Source organism: Bubalus bubalis, chromosome 5 (genome assembly GCF_019923935.1).
Source record: "Bubalus bubalis isolate 160015118507 breed Murrah chromosome 5, NDDB_SH_1, whole genome shotgun sequence".
Classification (NCBI taxonomy): domain Eukaryota; kingdom Metazoa; phylum Chordata; class Mammalia; order Artiodactyla; family Bovidae; genus Bubalus; species Bubalus bubalis.
Window position 1 is genome coordinate 105,169,084 of NC_059161.1, and position 19,955 is coordinate 105,189,038.

Below are 19,955 nucleotides of genomic sequence, written 5' to 3' on the forward strand. Positions count from 1 at the left end.
TGCTCTAGAAGCTATTGCATCTATAAAACAGGATCAATTTGGCAATGAAAGGGAAAAAAATATACATATAGTTTTCTTAAACAAGCAAAGTATAACTAATGGATTTTAGAATACAGTGAAGGCAATAAAGGGCAGACTGAGTGCTGCAGAAGTCTGGATGGCCCTGATTGTTTCCCTTAAACATGCTAAGCTTTCATTATTTTTACTCAAGGTTGCAACACAATCTATCCTACTCTTTCCAACATCTGACTTAACCTGTTTCACCAAGAATATTAAGTGTATTAGGTATGAAACCCCTCAAATTTTTTCTTTATATCTATAGTTTATCTCTATGTGGCCTGCTCTCTCACCAAAACACCCTCTCATTAAAGAGGAAGATGGATCTTTTCCTATTCTTAGGCCAATCTCTATTCCTGATCATGTCCTTTTCTGATTTCTCTAAGATCAGGACCTTGTTCTTCCTCTCCCTATATTATTACCCTTTCACTCTTTGCCAGATTCTTTTGTGCAGACTGAAGATATGTTTAAGTTACCTATCTTTTTAAAAATCCTTCAATTCTTCATTCTCCACTAGTACTGCATCACTGAGCATCTCCTGTGCCAGACATGGTCCTCAAAACAACCGGAGCCCTCACTACCTCTATTTTCTCACCCCTAAGCACTCATTTTTAAATAAGTTGCTTAGATAAGTTGCTAAATAAGTTGATTTTCCTTGTTATAAAATGATACGTGTTAATTATAGAAAGTTGGAAAAGTATAAAAGAATTTATCCATAGATCTGTGACTTAGAAAAAATTAAGTGAATCTTTCACAAATTTTTCTGTTCATCTAGTCTCTATATATTAAAATATAAAATTGAATCTGACTTTAATTATAGTTTCATAGGCTTTTACTCACTTTAAGAATATTTTGTAATTTTTCTATATCAAGTTCTCTTTAGAAATACATTCACTTAAATAACAACTTGTACATGAATGTTCACAGCAGCCCTAATTACAATAGCCAGAATAGAAGGTGAAAACAACCCAAATATTCTTCAGCTGATGAATGGACAAACAAAATGTGTTACACCTATACAAGGGATATTATTTAGTCATAAAAAGGAATGAAATAGTATCTATGAAAGTGAAAGTTGCCCAGTCGTGTCTGACTCTTTGCGACCCCATGAACTGTAGCCTGCCCAGTTCCTCTGTCCATGGAATTATCCAGGCAAGAATACTGGAGTGGGTTTGCCATTTCCTTCTCCAGGGGATCTTCCTGACCCGGGGATCGAACCCAGATATCCTGCATTGCAGGCAGATTCTTTTCCAAATGAGCCACTAGAGAAGCCCAGTATCTATACTACTGAATAGACAAATCTTGAAAATGTTAAGGCCACATATTTTATGATTCTGTAGATATGAAAAGTCCAGAAGAGGCAAATCCATAGAGACAGAAAGTGGATTAATGGTTGCCAGGGGCTGGGGGGGGAAGGGGTCAATGAAGAGTAAGGGCTTAGTGGGTAGGTTTTATATGTGTGTGTGGAGCAGGGGGGCGTGATAAAAATATTCTGGAACTAGATAAGGGTGATGTGTATGTACCAAATGCCATTATTGTACACCTTATAATGGTTAAAATATTCAACTTTAAGATTATATGTATTTTACCACAATAAAAAAGATATTTAATAGTTGTTCCCCCTAGAACAGATAAGTGACACAAATACCACAATAATTCATTAATGACTCATCCACATGTATGATTCATTAATACATAGTCATTCTTTAGCAGGGACCTATGAAAATTGGACATAGAGAAGGAAGTTTTAAGATAGGAAGGCAGAGGGAATTCCCCGGCTGTCCAGTAGTTGGGACTCTGTGCTTTCACTGCAGAGGTGCCTGGTCGGGGAACTAAGATCCTGCAAGCCACGTGGCGTGGCTAAAAAATAAATAAATAAGGGCAGGCAGAACACAATGGGAAAAAGAACCTCCTTGGCGTCACCCAGAGTGAGTGCGTTTTGGCACTTAGAGGGCCCGTTAGCAAAGAAATGAATGGAGAAAGGAAGAGAGATTGAAGCAGAGGAAGACTTTGGTTTACTTCTCTAGATTTGTAGTACAAGCCCCACAAGTGGCTTGGAGAAGATGGCTGGGAAAGTACAAGACACATAACATGAACTGTAAACTGCTTAGGAGTCTATCACTGCCTTTTCCATTACTGTAGTCCTAAAGGTTGACACAATATCAGTTACATAGTAGGTGGCAGGTGCCCAATAAACTTTTTTAATTTAAAGGAATAATGGAAATTTCATAGTTTTCTTGTCATAATATTTGCTTGTACCTAACAGAAACTTCGTCAAATTAATTTAAGTAAGTTTAGTATGAGGATCGGAGAAGGCAATGGCAACCCACTCCAGTACTCTTGCCTGGCAAATCCCATGGACGGAGGAGCCTGGTGGGCTGCAGTCCATGGGTCGCTAGGAGTTGGACACGACTGAGTGACTTCACTTTTACTTTTCACTTTCATGCATTGGAGAAGGCAATGGCAACCCACTCCAGTGTTTTTGCCTGGAGAATCCCAGGGACGGGGGAGCCTGGTAGGCTGCTGTTTCTGGGGTTGCACAGGGTTGGACACGACTGAAGCGACTTAGCAGTATGAGGATAAAGGTGAATTTCCCACAATCCAACTGCAGAATGCACAGCAAGGTCTTGTGAGAACAGAACAATTATCCATTCTTTTCCTCTACCTGGAGCCTTGCGGATCTCTCACCTTGACTCCTTTGTCCATATCTAATCTACTCTTCCTCTTACAGATTAGTTTCCTTTGCAAAACTTTTAGTTTCTATTCTTTCAAAATTCTAGCTGCATGAGGCTTTGGGTAGACACATTGACTGCTTTACACGCCTACAACTCCGATGAACAACACTGCTGACTGACTCAATCGCAGCTTGATTCAAGTGTCTACATCAGAAAAGTGGCTGTGAGTAGGCTGGAATCATGTAGTTAAAGACTCTCTCTTCTAGGCTATGAATAAGAGATTTTCAAAGATGGATCATTGTTTGTGGAGGCAATGGTAGTGCTATGACATGGATAAGCACAAAGTTAAGGGAATCATATTCCACCCTTTGAAGCTTTGGGCTACAGCCCATGGTCCTATGAAAATGTCTTTAGGCTATAAAGTGTCACTGTGTGTGCGTGCGTGCTAAGTCACTTCAGTCGTGTCCGACTCTGTGCGACCCCATGGACTATAGCCAGCTGGGCTCCTCTGTCCATGGGATTCTCCAGGCAAGGAGTGGGTTGCCATGCCCTCTTTCAGGAGATCTTCCCGACCCTGGGATTGAACCTGCACTTGTTCGGTCTCCTGCATTGGCGGGCAGGTTCTTTACCACTAGCGCCACCCGGGAAGCCCCTAAAATGCCACTAGAGTCATAGAAATACCATCAGCAGGATGCCCCAATGACTCATCTGCTTCTCAAGTCACTATTTTTCAAATGGATGCTAGCCTCCGCAAATGGAGATCAAGCTACAAGGGTAATCACTTAGTCATGACATATATTGTGCAAGATTCCCTTCTAATAATTAGCATCTTGTCTCTGCTTTCCATGGGCACTCTGAGTCCACGGGACTATTAAGAGTCCACAGTTAGCCAACAATGAAAATCAGAGTCCCTCCCTAATGTGCAAATAGCAAACACCTTTTTCTTTTCAACTAAAGTATAACTGACCTATAACACTATGCTAGTTTCAGGCACACAACATAGAGATTCAGTATTTCCACACAGGGAAAATGATCACCGTGATAAGTCTAGTTACTATCTGTCATCATACAAAGTTAATATAATGTTACTGACTATATTCCACATGCTGTGCATTTCATCCCTGTGACTTATTTTGTAACTGGACATTTGTACGTCTTTATCTCCTTTACCTATTTCACTTATCCCCTCAAGCCCTCCTCTCCTGCAACCACCTGTTTGTTTTCTGTATCTATGCATCAGTTTCTATTGCATTACATTTGTTTTGTTTTTTAGATTCCACATATAAGAGAAACTGTATGGTATTTGTCTTTATCTGACTTATTTCACTTGGCAAAATATCCTCTAGATCCATCCATGTTGTTGCAAATGGTACGCATTCTTTTTCTTCTTCTTTTTTTTTTTTCAATCTTTCTGAAATTTCCAGAATTTCAACCTTTCTAGCAACATGCATAGAAGCACCTAGAAACCAATGTGTTAATCTGGATTAATCAGCAGTGTTGAGGCAGGAAAGAAAACATTAGCTTTCTACAGTGAGTCCACCTGGTGCTGATGGTCTGAGGGACTCTTCAGACTCTTTAAGGGTCCCCTAAGTGGCCTGAGAGGGCAAGGCTACCTCCAAGTCCCAGCTTATTCTTGAAGCTTTCTGTGTGTGTGTGTGTTTTTTTTTTAACAATTTGGGCTACATGCAAAGTTTAACACATATCAAGTTAAAAAGTTAGACCTAGAAAAAATAACATAAATGTGGTATATTTCAATATTTGCTTGTACATATTGTTACTGGTGGCTCAGATGGTAAAGAATTTACCTGCAATGCGGGAGACCTGGGTTCTATCCCTGGGTTGGGAAGATCCCCTGGAGAAGGGAACAGCTACCCACTCCAGAATGCTGGCCTGGAGAATCCCATGGACAAAGGAGCCTGGTGGGTTACAGTCCATGGGGCCCTGAAGAACTGAACACGACTGAGTGACTTTCACTTCACTTCATTGTTATAACAACAGTGGATCAAAATACATGCTGAATAGTTAAGGAAAAAACACTTGCATTTCCTTCATTCTGGTATTCTGCACTGCGTTTTAATTAGTGTGACAATAAGACTCTCAAAAGCCATCGTGTGAACAAAATTTTTACAAAATGATTTATTACTGAAAGGCCCTAATTCCAAGTTATAGCATATTAATTTCCGAAATGTCTATAACCTAATGCTTTGTTTCTGAAATCCTTAGTGGGTCCTGGATAGAGTTTTGTCCTGAAAAAAAAAAAAAAAGATAAGTTCCAGTTCTTTTCTCAAAATACTTTTAAAAATCATTCTTTTTTTAAATCTTTAAAGGCCTAGGCTGTTGGTTAACTTGAGAGAGCGCTGGGGTTGACTGACAGTGTCTGTCAGAGGCAATGAACTCCACTCCAATGCTGCCTTTATGCTGCTGTGTCAAGTTGTTCAACTGTGACCCTTCCATCTGTTCCAGCTAATCTGAAAGTCATTTAGACCCGCTTCCCCATTCATTTGAAACACAGCACATTCTCCTGTTAACACACATATGCAAAGTTGTCTGCTGTCAGCAACCTAGGGGTTTTTTTGAAAAGTCTCACTTACAACATCTGTAGAAACATTTATACAACAGAAAATCCATTTATTGACTATTACTGCTTTCCTAACTTAACTTTTTCAGACCTTTCTAAGTATAGGGCCATTTTGGATAGACATTTAGTATCTATTGTCACTCCAAATTAATTTTTAAACAGGAATGGTCACTTGACTTTGACATTTCAAAAAAAGCATTCTGTGTTATGTATTAAGACTTCTTGCGAATTCATGATCTTGTTTTCAAGGATGCAGTTTACAATTGAAAATCTTATCTTTTTTAAAAAATAAGTTTGGGAGGAAGCAGTCTAATTCATCAGACCTACTAAATCAGAATCCCTGGAGTGGGACTCTGGCAATCTGTTAATTCAAAAAGTCCTCCAAGTGATTTTGAAAATCAACCAGGTTCAGAAACAACTGATCTGATTTACTTACACTTTACTAAGATGCCTGGTAATACATGACTCTGTTTTCTTATCTGTAGGACTCTCATAAGATTCTATTAAGTAAATCACTTAACTAAAAGTAAAAAAAAGAAGTGTAATTAAAAAAAAAACAGGAAAGCTTATTTGAGGGATTTACACAGACATTTCCTTGCATTATGTGTAAATTGAAACTGCATTTGGATGTAACACAATAGGAATACTCATACTGTGCTAAGTGAATTAAGACCTCCTTTGGTACAGACCTTTAAAAAAAATTGCTTTGCTTTATTTTAACCTGTTTCCTTCTCTGTACTTACTCTGTTAGATCTGCACTGTGTAGACCTGGTGTGATCCTGTATGACCCTGAGTGAGTTACTTCTCCTCTCTGCGACTTAGTTTATATGAGGGAATTAAAATGATTTGTAAAGTCCCTTCTAGCTCTGACAGTGCCTGGGGACCTAAAACAAGTTCTAGACAACCTTTCCTCCTGATAAAATCACTTCTAGCCTAGAATGCAATCTCCAACCAGACATAATTAGGGGATCACAAAGATAAAAAGTTATCAAGGTATTTCTGGAAAGTATTTCTGAGGTTTAGGAGTTTAAGGGACTACCCTTTGTGAAATGTTCCTAGAATCTAAATTGACAGCCCTAGCTCCAAAAGGTTTTTTTCACTAATCTACTCACAAAATGTGCCACTCTCTCCTTTGAGGTTCTATTTCCAACCATCAAAGGTTCTTTATGTTACATCTGTTGAATTTGTCCTTCCATATACACCCCATCTCCTCTTTATGTCTTGAACACGTGTAGTTGAAAGAAACATAAAACTTCTGATGAGCTGTGAGATCTTGAACAAATCATTTAATTTTCTCAAGCTTTAGGGTTTTGTCTGTTTTTTTTTTTCATTTGTAAGACGGAAATAATATCTGCTTGAGTAGAAAATAACTCCTAGGTACAAAAGAAATGAGAGAGAAGCACTTTTTAAACTCAGCCTGCTGTGCAGATGTCACTGTTACTATCTGCAGTACGGTGGTCCTCCTCTGTGTCACCCCTGTGAATAAAGGATCATCTACTAAATGACTATTTGGAGACACCTTTGAAGAAAAATGGCTGGAGAAGGGAACAGCTACCCACTCCAGGATTCTTGCCTGGAGAGTACCCATGGACAGAGGAGCCTGGCAGGCTACAGTTCAAAAGGTCACACAGAATCCGACATGACTGAAGCAACTTAGCACACAGCACACCCGTACACATGGAGAAAAATGGAAGGGAACTCAAAATGTGTACCAAAAACTCTTAAACTTTAGGCATAATAAATTTACTTCTAAGAACATATCAAATTGTGCATTCTATTTTTGCATAAAGATGTCCATCAAAGCATGTCTATAATAGCCCATATGACAAGCAATCCAATGTCCATGAGTAAATCATTATCTAGTCATCATTGAAATAGTATGTAGCCATTCAAAATGGTGTTTTGGAAAAATATTTAATGACTTAGGAAATGCTCAAACTACATAGTAAGGAGTTTAAAAAAGATGCAGACCTGTATTTAAGTAATATTGCAATTTTATGGCAAAATATATTGTCTAAATATATGTTAAGGAAAAAAAGATAAATTGAAGTATTTATAGTGACTGTCAATAATAGAGGTATAGATAATGTCTGTTTTCTATTTGTCTCTGTATTTTGCTTCAGAGGTTAAAGCATCTCCCTGCAATGTGGGAGACCTGGGTTTGATCCCTGGGTCGGGAAGATCCCACGGAGAAGGAAATGGCAACCCACTCCAGTATTCTTGCCTGGAGAATCCCACGGAGGGAGGAGCCCGGTAGGCTACAGTCCACGGGGTTGCAAAGAATCTGACATAACTGAGCTACTTCACTTTCACTTTCTGTATTCTGCAAATTTTTTAAAATGTATTTTTTAAAGAAGGCATCAACTCCTCCTCTCCTAAATTCCAAATCATATATTCATTCATCCATCAAAACACTGAGGATCGCCTGTCCTCTGCAGGACATGGTGGAGACATGGAGGTGGGAAACATGGTCATAGGCTTTACAGAGCTTACAGTTTAGAAGGAGGAATACTGTTCCTTATACAAAGAAAGGTATTAATAAGAAAAAGGGTCCTTAGAACAGTACAAATGAGTTGCCATAGAAGTTAAGAGAGGAAGTTTCTTTGAGGATGGAACACATAAACTGTTTATTAAATCCTGTAAGAAAGACCACTGATATAATAAGCAGTTGATATAAATGTGAAGAACTGACTCCTTAGAAAAGACCCCTGATGATGCAGAAGATTAAAGGCAGGAGCAGAAGGGGATGAGGATGAGATGGTTGGATGGCATCACCCACTTGATGGACATGAGTTTGAGCAAGCTCTGGAAGTTGGTGATAGACAGGGAAGCCTGGCATACTGCAGTCCATGGGGTTGCAAAGAGTCAGACATGGCTGAGCTACTGAGAAATATTTTAATATGATTAGAGTTTGCACAGACTATACCTTCTCATCAGGAAATGGAAAGTATTTAAACTTTTACTTACTAGAATGCTCTTATCAAATTAAGTCCTGGCCTGGCAAACCCCATATTTGTCCAGAAAAAAAACATGAAATTAAACGCATCAGCAATCCATTCTTAAGAGGTGATATACCCAAGAAATTATCTGAAGAGATTTCAAATAGCACAAGGTCACCAAAATCATATGGGGGCACTTGGATTCTTCTAGCTACTCTTTCAGTCCCCTAAACTCAGGAGTACAATGTAGGTACCAAAGTGAAGAGGAAAAGAACACTTTATATCCAGAGTCCAGAATTCTCTAAGAAAGAAAATAAATAATATAGTTGAAGTCTATGATGCTGAACCCCATACTAGAATAAAAATAAAATTGTCCACAAAGCTATCCCATCTTCCACCTTCAAGAGCATCATTTTTTATTTTTAATTGAGTTGTTTGCTTTTTGCTGCTGAGTTGTATGAGTTTCTTATATATTTTTTATGTTACCCCCTTATCAGATATATGGTTTGCAAATATATTCTCCCATTCTGTGGGTAACCTTTTCATTTTGTTGATTGCTTCCTTTGTTGTATAGAAGCCTTTTAGTTTGGTGTAATTCTATCGGTTCATTTTTGCTTTTGTTGCCTATGCTATGGGTGTCATTTCCCCCGAATCACTGCAAGACTGATGTCAAGGAGCTTTTTCTTTGCTTTCTTCTAGAAAATGAATAGTTTCATGTTAATACATTTCAAGTTAATTTTTGTGTGTGATGTAAGATGAGGACCCAATTTCATTCTTTTGTTTATGAATCCCTAGGTCGCAAGAATGAGTCAATGTATGCAAACCAACAAATGTGATACACCACATTAGCAGAATAAAGGATAAAATCATATAATCATCCCAACAGACACAGAAAAAGCATTTGAAAAATTCAACATTTTTTTCATGATAAAAATTCTCAGCAACTTAAGTACAGAAGGAATGTATCTCAACATGATAAAGGCCATATATCACAAACCCACAGCTAACATCAATAGTGAAAAGTTGAAAGCTCTTCTTCTAAGACCAGGAATAAGACAAGGGTACCCACTCTTTCATTTCCAATCCATATAGTACCAGAATTTTGTAATGTATTTAAATGTTGAATCACCACGCTGTACACTTGAAACAAATGTAGTATTGTATGTCAACCACATTTAAAAGAAAACACTGGAAAATGTAGCCAGAGCAATTAGGCAAGCAAAAGAAGTAAAGGGCATCCAAACTGGAAAGGAAAGAGTTAAACTACCCCTGTTTGCAGATGATGCAATCTTATATAAAGAAAATCCTAAAGATTCCAGTAAAATATTGTTAGAACTAATAAATGGATTCAGTAAAATTACAGGATATAAAATCAACATATAAAAATCAGTTGTGTTTCTATATACTATACTATATACTAAGAACAAACTAATCAAAAAAGAGATTTAAAAATCCCATTTACAATGCAATAAAAAAATGAAATATTTAGAAATTAATTTAACCAAGGAGGTAAAAGATTTGTACAATGAAAACTGTAAACTTTGATGAAAGACACTAAGAAGACACTCATAAATGGGAATATCCTGCATTCATGGATTTGTTGGAGTAGGAACTAGCAACCCACTCCAGTATTCTTGCCTGGGAAATCCCACAGACAGAGGAGACTGGCAGGCTACAGTTCATGGAGAGAGAGAAGCTGGAACAAACATCCCAAATTGACACCTTTTTCGCTGCTTTGCCCCAGAGACAGCACAGTAAGGGTTCTGTCAACACTGGCAGAATACAGGACAGTTACATGTCCCAGAGTTCCTGGGACAGCCCTGGCTTCCACCTGTTGTCCTAGAATACTTATTTCCTGTCACTCTCACAGTGGCCCCAGGTTGGATAATACATATTCAGGAGCTTTGGGTCCACTGAACTCAGGAGGGGGACAGCCCCAGAGAATGTTGGTATCTGGTATCTTGGTATGTTGGTAACGCTGATATCTGAATGAATCAGAGAATGTTAATGCTGGTATCTGAGTGAATTAGAGAAATGTTAATGCTGGTATCTGAACAAACCAGAGAATGTTAACACTGGTATCTGAATGAATCTCAGCCTCTCTCCACCTAGACTCTACCGAGGGCACAGTGAACCAGCCAGAACAGCCAGGTAGAGGAAAGATTCTATTATTTGCCACCAGGTCCCTCATGCAGCCACAGGGGACACACATATATCGCTTTCATTTGTATTTCATTCATTCTCACACCTTCTGGGAAAGCTACTTGAGTGTGCTTAGAAACCCCATCTCCCCACTATTAAGCTGGGGGGGTGGGGTGCAGCTCAGGAACAAATGTGTGACCCAGGGTGGTCACACAGAGCATTTCAAATCCTTGGTTAGGGGGTTGGTTCAGGAATAGACATGGGACCCAGGCTTGGTTGTTCAGAGTACAACCCTGGATTGCTCACATCTGAAAAACTGCCTCTGCTACAGGACACCTGACAACCTGGAAAATCAATTTCAGGATATTTTGGAAATTGGTTGAATCGCTGAGGAGTTAAGAGAAAGCTTGGTGTCCTTGGCAACAATCTTTACCCTATGAGAGGACAGTCTACCTAAGAATGGAATCAACACAGAGGAAAGGCAGGGTAGACAGAGTGGTGGAGAGAAAACGACAAATCCTAAGGACGGTGTCTAAATTTTGATATTTGGCAAATCTAATACAGTTATGTAAAGTTTAAAAATAAAATAAAATTAAAAAAAAAAAAATAAAAAAATAAATCCATGTATCTAATGAGGCCCAAAGTTAGTATTTCCCTAAACTTTTAAGTTAGGGGTGAAAGTGAGAGTGGAAGTCGCTCAGTCATGTCCGACTCTTTGTGACCCCATGGACTATACAGTCCATGGAGTTCTCCAGGCCAGAATACTGGAGTGGGTAGCCTTTCCCTTCTCCAGGGAATATTCCCAACCCAGGGATCGAACCCAGGACTCCCACATTGCAGGTGGATTCTTTACCAGCTGAGCCACAAAGGAAGACCAAAGTTAGGGGTAAAGTTACTAATTTCCTTTTCTAAAAAATTGAGTTTAAGTTGGATTTCTAGCTCTAGAAAAACAACGAGAACATTCAGTTCAGTTCAGTCGCTCAGTTGTGTCCAACTCTTTGTGACCCCATGAATCGCAGCATGCCAAGCCTTCCTGTCCATCATCAACTCCTGGAGTTCACCCAAACTCATGTGCATCGAGTCAGTGATGCCATCCAGCCATCTCATCCTCTGTCATCCCCTTCTCCTCCTGCCCCCAATCCCTCTCAGCATCAGGGTCTTTTCCAATGAGTCAACTCTTCACAGTGGATGTTGGCAATTTGATCTCTGGTTTCTCTGCCTTTTCTAAAACCAGCTTGAACATCAGGAAGTTCACAGTTCACGTATTGCTGAAGCCTGGCTTGGAGAATTTTGAGCATTACTTTACTAGCATGTGAGATGTGTGCAATTGTGCGGTAGTTTGAGCATTCTTTGGCATTGCCTTTCATATATATGTATATATATATGTATGTGTGTGTGTGTGTATATATATATATAAAATGTTGGAACACAGTGAAATGCTTTTATTTCGGTATGCATCCACATCTAAGAATTTAGTGGTCCTGAACAGAAAAGTGGAAAAATCAGCCATTTGCCAGGAGTTTCAAGGATCTGCTGTGCACACTGAGTTCTTTCTTAATCCCTGCTAACAACCAAGAGAAGCAGCAGTACCAAAACCAAAGTATGCAGCAAATTCAAGGTTCTTTTTGTTCCAGTTGTCAGCTTTCAAATTAGACCTAAATGAATTGCAAGGATGACCAAATGAGAGCCCTGTTTATAACTTCTTCAATTTTTAAAAGCAAAGCAATTACAGGAAAAGAAAACAATTCATTCAGGGAAATTGTGTGTGTTTGCAAGTGCTTTCTGGGGCCTTTCTCCAAGAGTAACCACCAAGGACTCTGAGGACTGACAGGTCTCAGCACCCCTGATGACTATACTTTTCACCTTATCAAAGCCTGAGCTAAAAAAACAAAACAAACAAACAAAAACCACACACGCACACACACAAACACATCAGCTGACGATGACAGCAGAGGGTGACAGGGTTGAGAACCCAATATTCATTTCCCAGGCTGGTGCGTGCGTGCTAAGTTGCTTCAGTCATGCCCAACTCTGTGTGACCCTATGGACTGTAGCCCACCAGGCTCCTCTGTCCATGGGGCTTTCCAGGCAAGAATACTAGAGTGGGTTGCCACGCCTTCCTCCATAGGATCTTCTCAATCGAGGGATCTCGTGAAGAATAAATGTGGTTCCAAAACTAAATGAGGGAGGTCAGAGACTCTTTCCAGCCTTACCTGATGGCTTCTGGTCAAAGCAAGGAAGTGTCATTGTAAAGTGCTGGGTGGTGATGGTGCAAAAAGGGACTTGAGGAGGAGGAAGGAAAAAGGAGCACCCTTCAATTAAAGTGGGGTGAGAAGATATGGGGCAAGTCCTGATTTCCTCACCGAAGGCCAGTTTCAGGAAGGGAGCAGAGAGGGTTACAATCTATGCCTCAGCCAGTGGTGGTAGTGGAGGGTGGGGGAAAGGATGAAGGCTTGGAAGGGGGGTGCATCATTTAAGACTTAGAGAAAGAGGCCAGGGATGCAGACAAAGCACCCTCACCCACTCAGCAGCATCCCACAGGCTGTGACTGGAAAGCTTCACGTCTACTCTAGCAAGTCACCCCAAGCTGAGGGCTACTGCAGGGAGGGAGGGAGGCAGGGGGAGGGGAAAGGGGAGAAGGCAGAGACCCCACGCCATGTAATCAGCAGCAAGGTGACTGTGTGAGGTGTTTTTTCACAGTTGAGTTAGATGTGCCCCGCCAGTTATGATAGGAATCAATTAAAACATACTTTCTTCACCCCAGAAGTTCAACTATGTGGACAGTGCTTACATTTGACAGGATGAATTGTTAGAGCAAAACATACATTTCAAATGGACAAAAAATAGCATCAGTTACAGTATCTTAAGCTACCCTTGAATGGGAGCTTTCTTTCCAGTACTTCGAGGTCTACAAGACATGTCTAGAGAATTTACTACTGTGGAAAATGAAGACTGCTTATACTGAAGGGGGGTAGGGGAGGGTCTGTGATTTTCCTTTTTGATTAACTGCTGTAACACTGTCCTTCAGGCAGTTGAAAAAGTGAAACTGTTAGTCACTCAGTGGTGTGTGACTCTTTGTGACCCCATGGACTGGGGTTCCGCCAGGTTCCTCTGTCCACCAGGCAAGAAAACTGGAGTGGGTTGCCATTTCCTTCTCCAGGGGAATCTTCCTAACCCAGGGATTGAACCCAGGTCTCCTGCATTGTGGGCAGATTCTTTACCACCTGAACTACCAGGGAGTGTCTCAGGCAGCTGGGGGAGCTTCATATTTTCTTTAGACACCGTTAGGCACCAAAGCTCTTGCAGAACAACTCTGATGCTACATGAATCCGGCCACTCTGCTAGCACTGACATGGTTCTTGGGTCCACCACTCCATTAGAATTATTAACTCCATTCAGATGAATTTTTGTTACAAATCGTACAAAAGGGAGGTGCTTCTGGGTATTTAGGTCCACATTCTATTTTAAGGGTGTATATCTGGTTTTCATAAACTGTTCTTGGTGGCCCAATCATCATCCATGTCCATATTGTAAGTGTCCTGTCATTGTTATTGTTTAGATCCCAGCTAGCTGTGCCATCTCTTACTCCTTTCTGGCCTTCTTTGAGTTCTTCCAACAGCCAGAAATCACAAGGGACTTTTACTTCCAAGCCCATGGTGGCTGCCATCTTGTATCACTGTGGCTTAGAGGCCTATACCCGTATATCTGAAGACAGGTCTCATGTCCCCCAATTATAGTCATCCTCATATGCCACGATTCCAGATCTCTACCACATTGCTCCTACTGCTTTAGGGGTCTCCCAGAACACATCTCCACCCTTGATTAGATGCATTACCATAACAGCCAGGAGGTATTAAGCATTTAGTATTAACCAGGCAATGTGCTGGGCTTCCCCTACGGTTTAGCGCATAAAGAATCCACCTGCAACGCAGGAGACACGGGAGATGAGGGTTCAATCCCTGAGTCAGGAAGATTTCCTGGAGAAAGAAAACGTCAACCCACTCCAGTATTCTTCCCTGAAAAATCCCTTGGACAGAAAAGCCTGGTGGGTCACAAAGAGCCCACAGGGTCACAAAGAGTTAGACACAATTAAGCACTAGGAATTGTGCTAAATTCTTTACAGTCCTCATCTCATTTAATCCTCATAGCAGCTCTACAGAGGTGGGTCCTATGATCATCTCCATTTTACAGATGAGAAAACTGAGGTTTTGAAGATTAAATAACTTTCCTAAGGTGATGTAGACATTAAGTGACAGGTCTGGGCTCATAGTTTGATTAATGGAATTCATACTCATTTCACTACTGCATTAATACTGCTTTTATGGCCTGGGACAGAGGGTCTTATATTACACATGCTGCTGCTGCTGCTGCTAAGTCGCTTCAGTCGTGTCCGACTCTGTGCGACCCCATAGACGGCAGCCTACCAGGCTCCCCCATCCCTGGGATTCTCCAGGCAAGAACACTGGAGTGGGTTGCCATTTCCTTCTCCAATGCATGAAAGTGGAAAGTGAAAGTAGGAAGTCACTCGGTCGTGTCCAACTCTCAGCGACCCCTTGGACTGCAGCCTACCAGGCTCCTCCGTCCATGGGATTTTCCAGGCAAGAGTACTGGAGTGGGTTGCCATTGCCTTCTTCTATATTACACATAGGAACTTGCAATTGCATTTGTAAACAGACTACGCAATGTCAATAAAATATCTGTTAGGGGAAGCACACTGATTGAAACTGTCCACCCTGGCCAGGTACCATAGTAACTCTTTGCATGAGTTGTTTTATGACAGGAAGTCCCGGTAAGGAACACAGAACTAATAGGCCTCCACCAACCGGAAGAGTTCAGGAAAGGTCAAAAGGAGACACCACATGTCTGACCACCTCCCAGAATCCTTCTCTCTGGCATCCATTTGGCTGAACAAGGCATGCACCACCAGGAAGGACTCTGAGTCAGAATGATTGGCTAAAGACAACCCGGAAACTAATCCCATCACCATAAAACCCAACACTCAAGCCACATGGCAGAGCTGTTCTTCTGGGTTCCCTTGCCCTACTGCTCTCCACCCGGGTGCCCTTTCCCAATAAAATCTCTTGCTTTGTCAGCACATGTGTCTCCTCGGACAATTCATTTTCGAGTGTTAGACAAGAGCCCAGTTTTGGGCCCTGGAAGGGGTCCCCCTTCCTGCAACATTCCCATGAGAAAATACATTTCTGCTGTTTTCAGCCACCAAATGTGTGACAATTTGTTACAACAGCCATAGAAACTAAGGTAACTACTGGGTAGCTTCAGATCCTACTTCCCCAAACCAATGAATAAATTATATCTCCCAATCTTGAGCCTCCAACAATGTAAAGTATATCATGCCTTGACTTTGATCACAGCCTCTATATAAATACTCATTAACTGCTAAAATGGAGACCGGACACAGAACCTTTTGTGTCATTGTCAGAAAGGGACTCTGGCTTCACAGTGGGAACTACCAGACAAAAGGGCTTCCTGGTTTAGTAAAGAAATTTGGGAAATACTGGTTTGAAAACATTTGAAAAAATTTCTCTACTACAGGACTTCTCAGAGCCTTTAATATGCTAATAAGACTGTGAATCTCCAAGGAGCAACTTGGTCTTCAGTGTTCACCAAGCTTATTTCATTATAATCACCCTACCCCTGGGAATGGGCTTCCCTTGTGGCTCAGACTGTAAAGGATCTGCCTGCAATGCAGGATACCTGGGTTCGATCCTCGGGTTGGGAAGATTCCCTGGAGAAGGGAATGCTACCCACTAAAGAGCCTCTTGATGAAGGTAAACGAGGAGAGTGAAAAAGCTGGCTTAAAACTCAACATTCAAAACATGAAGATCATAGCATCCAGTCCTACCACTTCATGGCAAATAGATGGGGAAACAGTTGAAACAATGGCAGACTTTATTTTCTGGGCTCCAAAATCGCTGCAGATGGTGACAACAGCCATGAAGTTAAAAGAAGCTTGCTGCTTGGAAGAAAAGCTATGACTAACCAAGATAGCATACTAAAAAGCAGAGACATCACTTTGCCAACAAAGGTCCATATAGTCAAAGCTATGGTTTTTCCCAGTAGTCATGTATCAGATCAGATCAGTTGCTCAGTCGTGTCCAACTCTTTGCGACCCCATGAATCGCAGCATGCCAGGCCTCCCTGTCCATCACCAACTCCCGGAGTTCACTCAGACTCAAGTCCATCGAGTCGGTGATGCCATCCAGCCATCTCATCCTCTGTCGTCCCCTTCTCCTCTTGCCCCCAATTCCTCCCAGCATCAGAGTCTTTTCCAATGAGTCAACTCTTCACATGAGGTGGCCAAAGTACTGGAGTTTCAGCTTTAGCATTATTCCTTCCAAAGAAATCCCAGGGCTGATCTCCTTAAGAATGGACCGGTTGGATCTCCTTGCAGTCCAAGGGACTCTCAAGAGTCTTCTCCAACACCACAGTTCAAAAGCATCAATTCTTCAGCGCTCAGCCTTCTTCACAGTCCAACTCTCACATCCATACATGACCACAGGAAAAACCATAGCCTTGACTAGACGAACCTTTGTTGGCAAAGTAATGTCTCTGCTTTTGAATATACAATCTAGGTTGGTCATAACTTTCCTTCCAAGGAGTAAGCGTCTTTTAATTTCATGGCTGCAAATTGGACCATAAAGAAGGCTGAGTGCAGAAGAATTGATGCTTTTGAACTGTGGTGTTGGAGAAGACACCTGAGAGTCCCTCGGACTGCAAGGAGATCAAACCAGTCAGTCAGTCCTGAAGGAAATCAGTCCTGAATATTCATGGAAGGACTGATGCTGAAGCTGAAACTTCAGTACTTCAGCCACCTGATGCGAAGAATCAATTCACTGGAAAAGACCCTGATGCTGGGAAGGATTGAAGGCAGGAGGAGAAGGGGATGATGACAAAGGATGAGATGGTTGGAGGCATCACCGACTCAATGGACATGAGTCTGAATAAACTCTGGGAGATGGTGAAGGACAGGGAAGCCTGGTGTGCTGCAGTCCATGGGGTCTAAAGAGTCAGGCACGGCTATGTGACTGAACAACAACTCCATCCCACTCCAGTATTCTTTTTTTTTTTTTTTTTTTAATTGTTGATAAATTTATTCTTTATTTTTTTTTTATTTTTTTATTTTTTTAATTTTATTTTATTTTTAAACTTTACATAACTGTATTAGATTTGCCTGGAGAATTCCATGGACAGAAGAGCCTGGCAGGGCCATGAGGTCATAAAGAGTAAGACACGACTGAGTGACACACATCCCTGAGAAAGTACCTTTAAAGACAAGTGTTACAAAGACAACTGCTGCTGCTGCTAAGTCACTTCAGTCGTGTCCGACTCTGTGCGACCCCATAGACGGCAGCCCGTCAGGCTCCCCCGTCCCTGGGATTCTCCAGGCAAGAACACTGGAGTGGGTTGCCATTTCCTTTTCCAATGCATGAGAGTGAAAAGTGAAAGTGAAGTCGCTCAGTCGTGTCTGACTCCTAGCGACCCCATGGTCTGCAGCCTACCAGGCTCCTCCGTCCATGGGATTTTCCAGGCAAGAGTACTGGAGTGGGTTGCCATTGCCTTCTCCGAACAAAGACCACAGTTAGGAGAAAAATATGTCTGGCCCGAACACCTCACTGAACTGATGACACTGAGGTTCAGAGCAGCTGACCTGCCACAGTCCCACTGCCGGTGGGGCACCTTCAGGGCTATAACTCAGACTTTCTAACCTTTTGTCTGGTGTTCCTTCTATTAACCATGTTGAACGTCTTAAAAAAAGGAAGCACTGAATGTCATCTTAAAGTGAAGGCAGGAGGGATCTTCAAAGACAACTTCATTGAAAGGAAACATTTTCTGCAGTGAGTTAACAGTTTATAGAATGCAGCAATGAGATATGAGGAAAGGGGCATTTTTCTCATCTTTTGTTATTGGCATTGACCCTGAAGGCCCTTAGTCCTCCCCCAGAAGCTTAAGGGGCTTAGATCAGGGCAGATTTTGAAACTGAATGTATTCAGATTAAGCAAAACCTTGAGTGAGAGGATTTACTCCCCACAAGCTGTTGCCAAGTTGGGGCTGTCCCAGCCAGGCCCCTTTTTCCTCAACTGCAGTCGACTGGTTTCCAAGTTGCTAGCATTCAAGCAGCCCAGTTTCCTGGGACATTAAATATCCACAGAACTTTGTCAGCCTCCCGGATCCTTTCCTATTTCTCCACTGTTTTTAGACAGGTTTCGGGTAGGCTGCAGATTTTCTAACAATCACCCAAGGAGATGATCCTGGGGAAATTACCCAGAGATTCAGAGTCGAGAAAAACACTCCTTTCTTATTAGTGTTTGACAAGTCACAATGAAGACTATTGCCGGCAAGGAGGATATTTTGCCAGATAATCTAGAAGACAGAGGCAGCTGGGAGTCCAGGGTTACAAGTACTTGTTTATTTAGGGACTTTTCTTTTAATGTCGTTTCCCCTGGTTTGCTGGATGCCACTCCTACTCCTCAAGCCTGAAAAATTGCCACTGATTTTGAGAGTCTTGAATGTGGCAGAGAAAACAGTTGCCAAGTTTCCATGAAATTAAAAAAGACGCTTGCCCCTTGAAAGGAAAGTTATGACAATTCTAGACAGTGTATTAAAAAACAGAGGCATGGAGAAGGCAATGGCACCCCACTCCAGTACTTTTGCCTAGAAAATCCCATGGACGGAGGAGCCTGGTAGGCTGCAGTCCATGGGGTCGCTAGAGTCGAAACGACTGAAGTGACTTAGCAGCAGTAGCAGCAGCAATCTATGTAAACAAAACTACTTGTATGGTATTCTACCCTTCTACAAGATTCAAGTCAATCATTTTATGACCTGGGATGAATCGTCTGGTGTCAAGATTATCCCAAAATGCATCTTATGGGTGAGGGGCCTGGTGCCATTCTGAGTTTTAAGACATTCCTTTCTTTCATTAACAGACTGCTAGTGACCATATAACATCCAGCTGAAGACTAGCAGGGGGGCACTCTTTCTGCCCCCTTCTGATGCCTATGTCAGAAGCTTTCTCTACCTCCTTTATACTTTAATAAAACTTTATTACACACACACACAGACACACACACACACACACACACACACACACACACACAAACAGAGGCATCACTGTGCTGACAAAGGCCCATCTTGTCAAAGCTACGGTTTTTGCAGAAGTCATGTATGGTGGTGAGAGTTGGATCATAAAGAAGGCTGAGTGCTGAAGAACTGATGCTTTCAAATTGTGGTGCTGGAGAAGATTCTTGAGAGACCCTTGGATTACAAGGAAATCAAACCAGTCAATCCTAAAGGAAATCAGTCCCGAGTATTCATTGGAAGGACTGATGCTGAAGCTGAAGCTCTAATACTTTGCCCACCCAATATGGAGAGCCAACTCATTGGAAAAGATCCCAATTCTGGGAAAGATTGAAAGTAAAAGGAGAAGAGGGAGAAAGAGGATGAGACGGTTAGATAGCATCACCAATTCAATGGACTCGAACTTGGGCAGACTCCGGGAGATAGAGACAGGGAGGCCTGGAGGTCGCAAAACGTCAGACACTTAGC

At 41.6% G+C, this 19,955-nt stretch overlaps 1 protein-coding gene across 1 annotated transcript in view; it reads right to left on the reverse strand.

The window, feature by feature from the left end:
- Nucleotides 1–14,058, reverse strand: part of LOC102407471 (ubiquitin-conjugating enzyme E2 variant 1-like) — a 63,172-nt gene extending 49,114 nt beyond the window's left edge. Inside the window, exons 1-2 of the mRNA XM_045165899.1 lie at nt 13,889–14,058; nt 13,528–13,761 (exon numbers count right to left, since the gene is read on the reverse strand). Of these exons, the coding sequence (XP_045021834.1) occupies nt 13,528–13,761; nt 13,889–14,058 (404 nt within the window). The remainder of the gene's footprint in view (nt 1–13,527; nt 13,762–13,888) is intronic.
- Between the last annotated feature and the right edge of the window lie 5,897 nt (nt 14,059–19,955).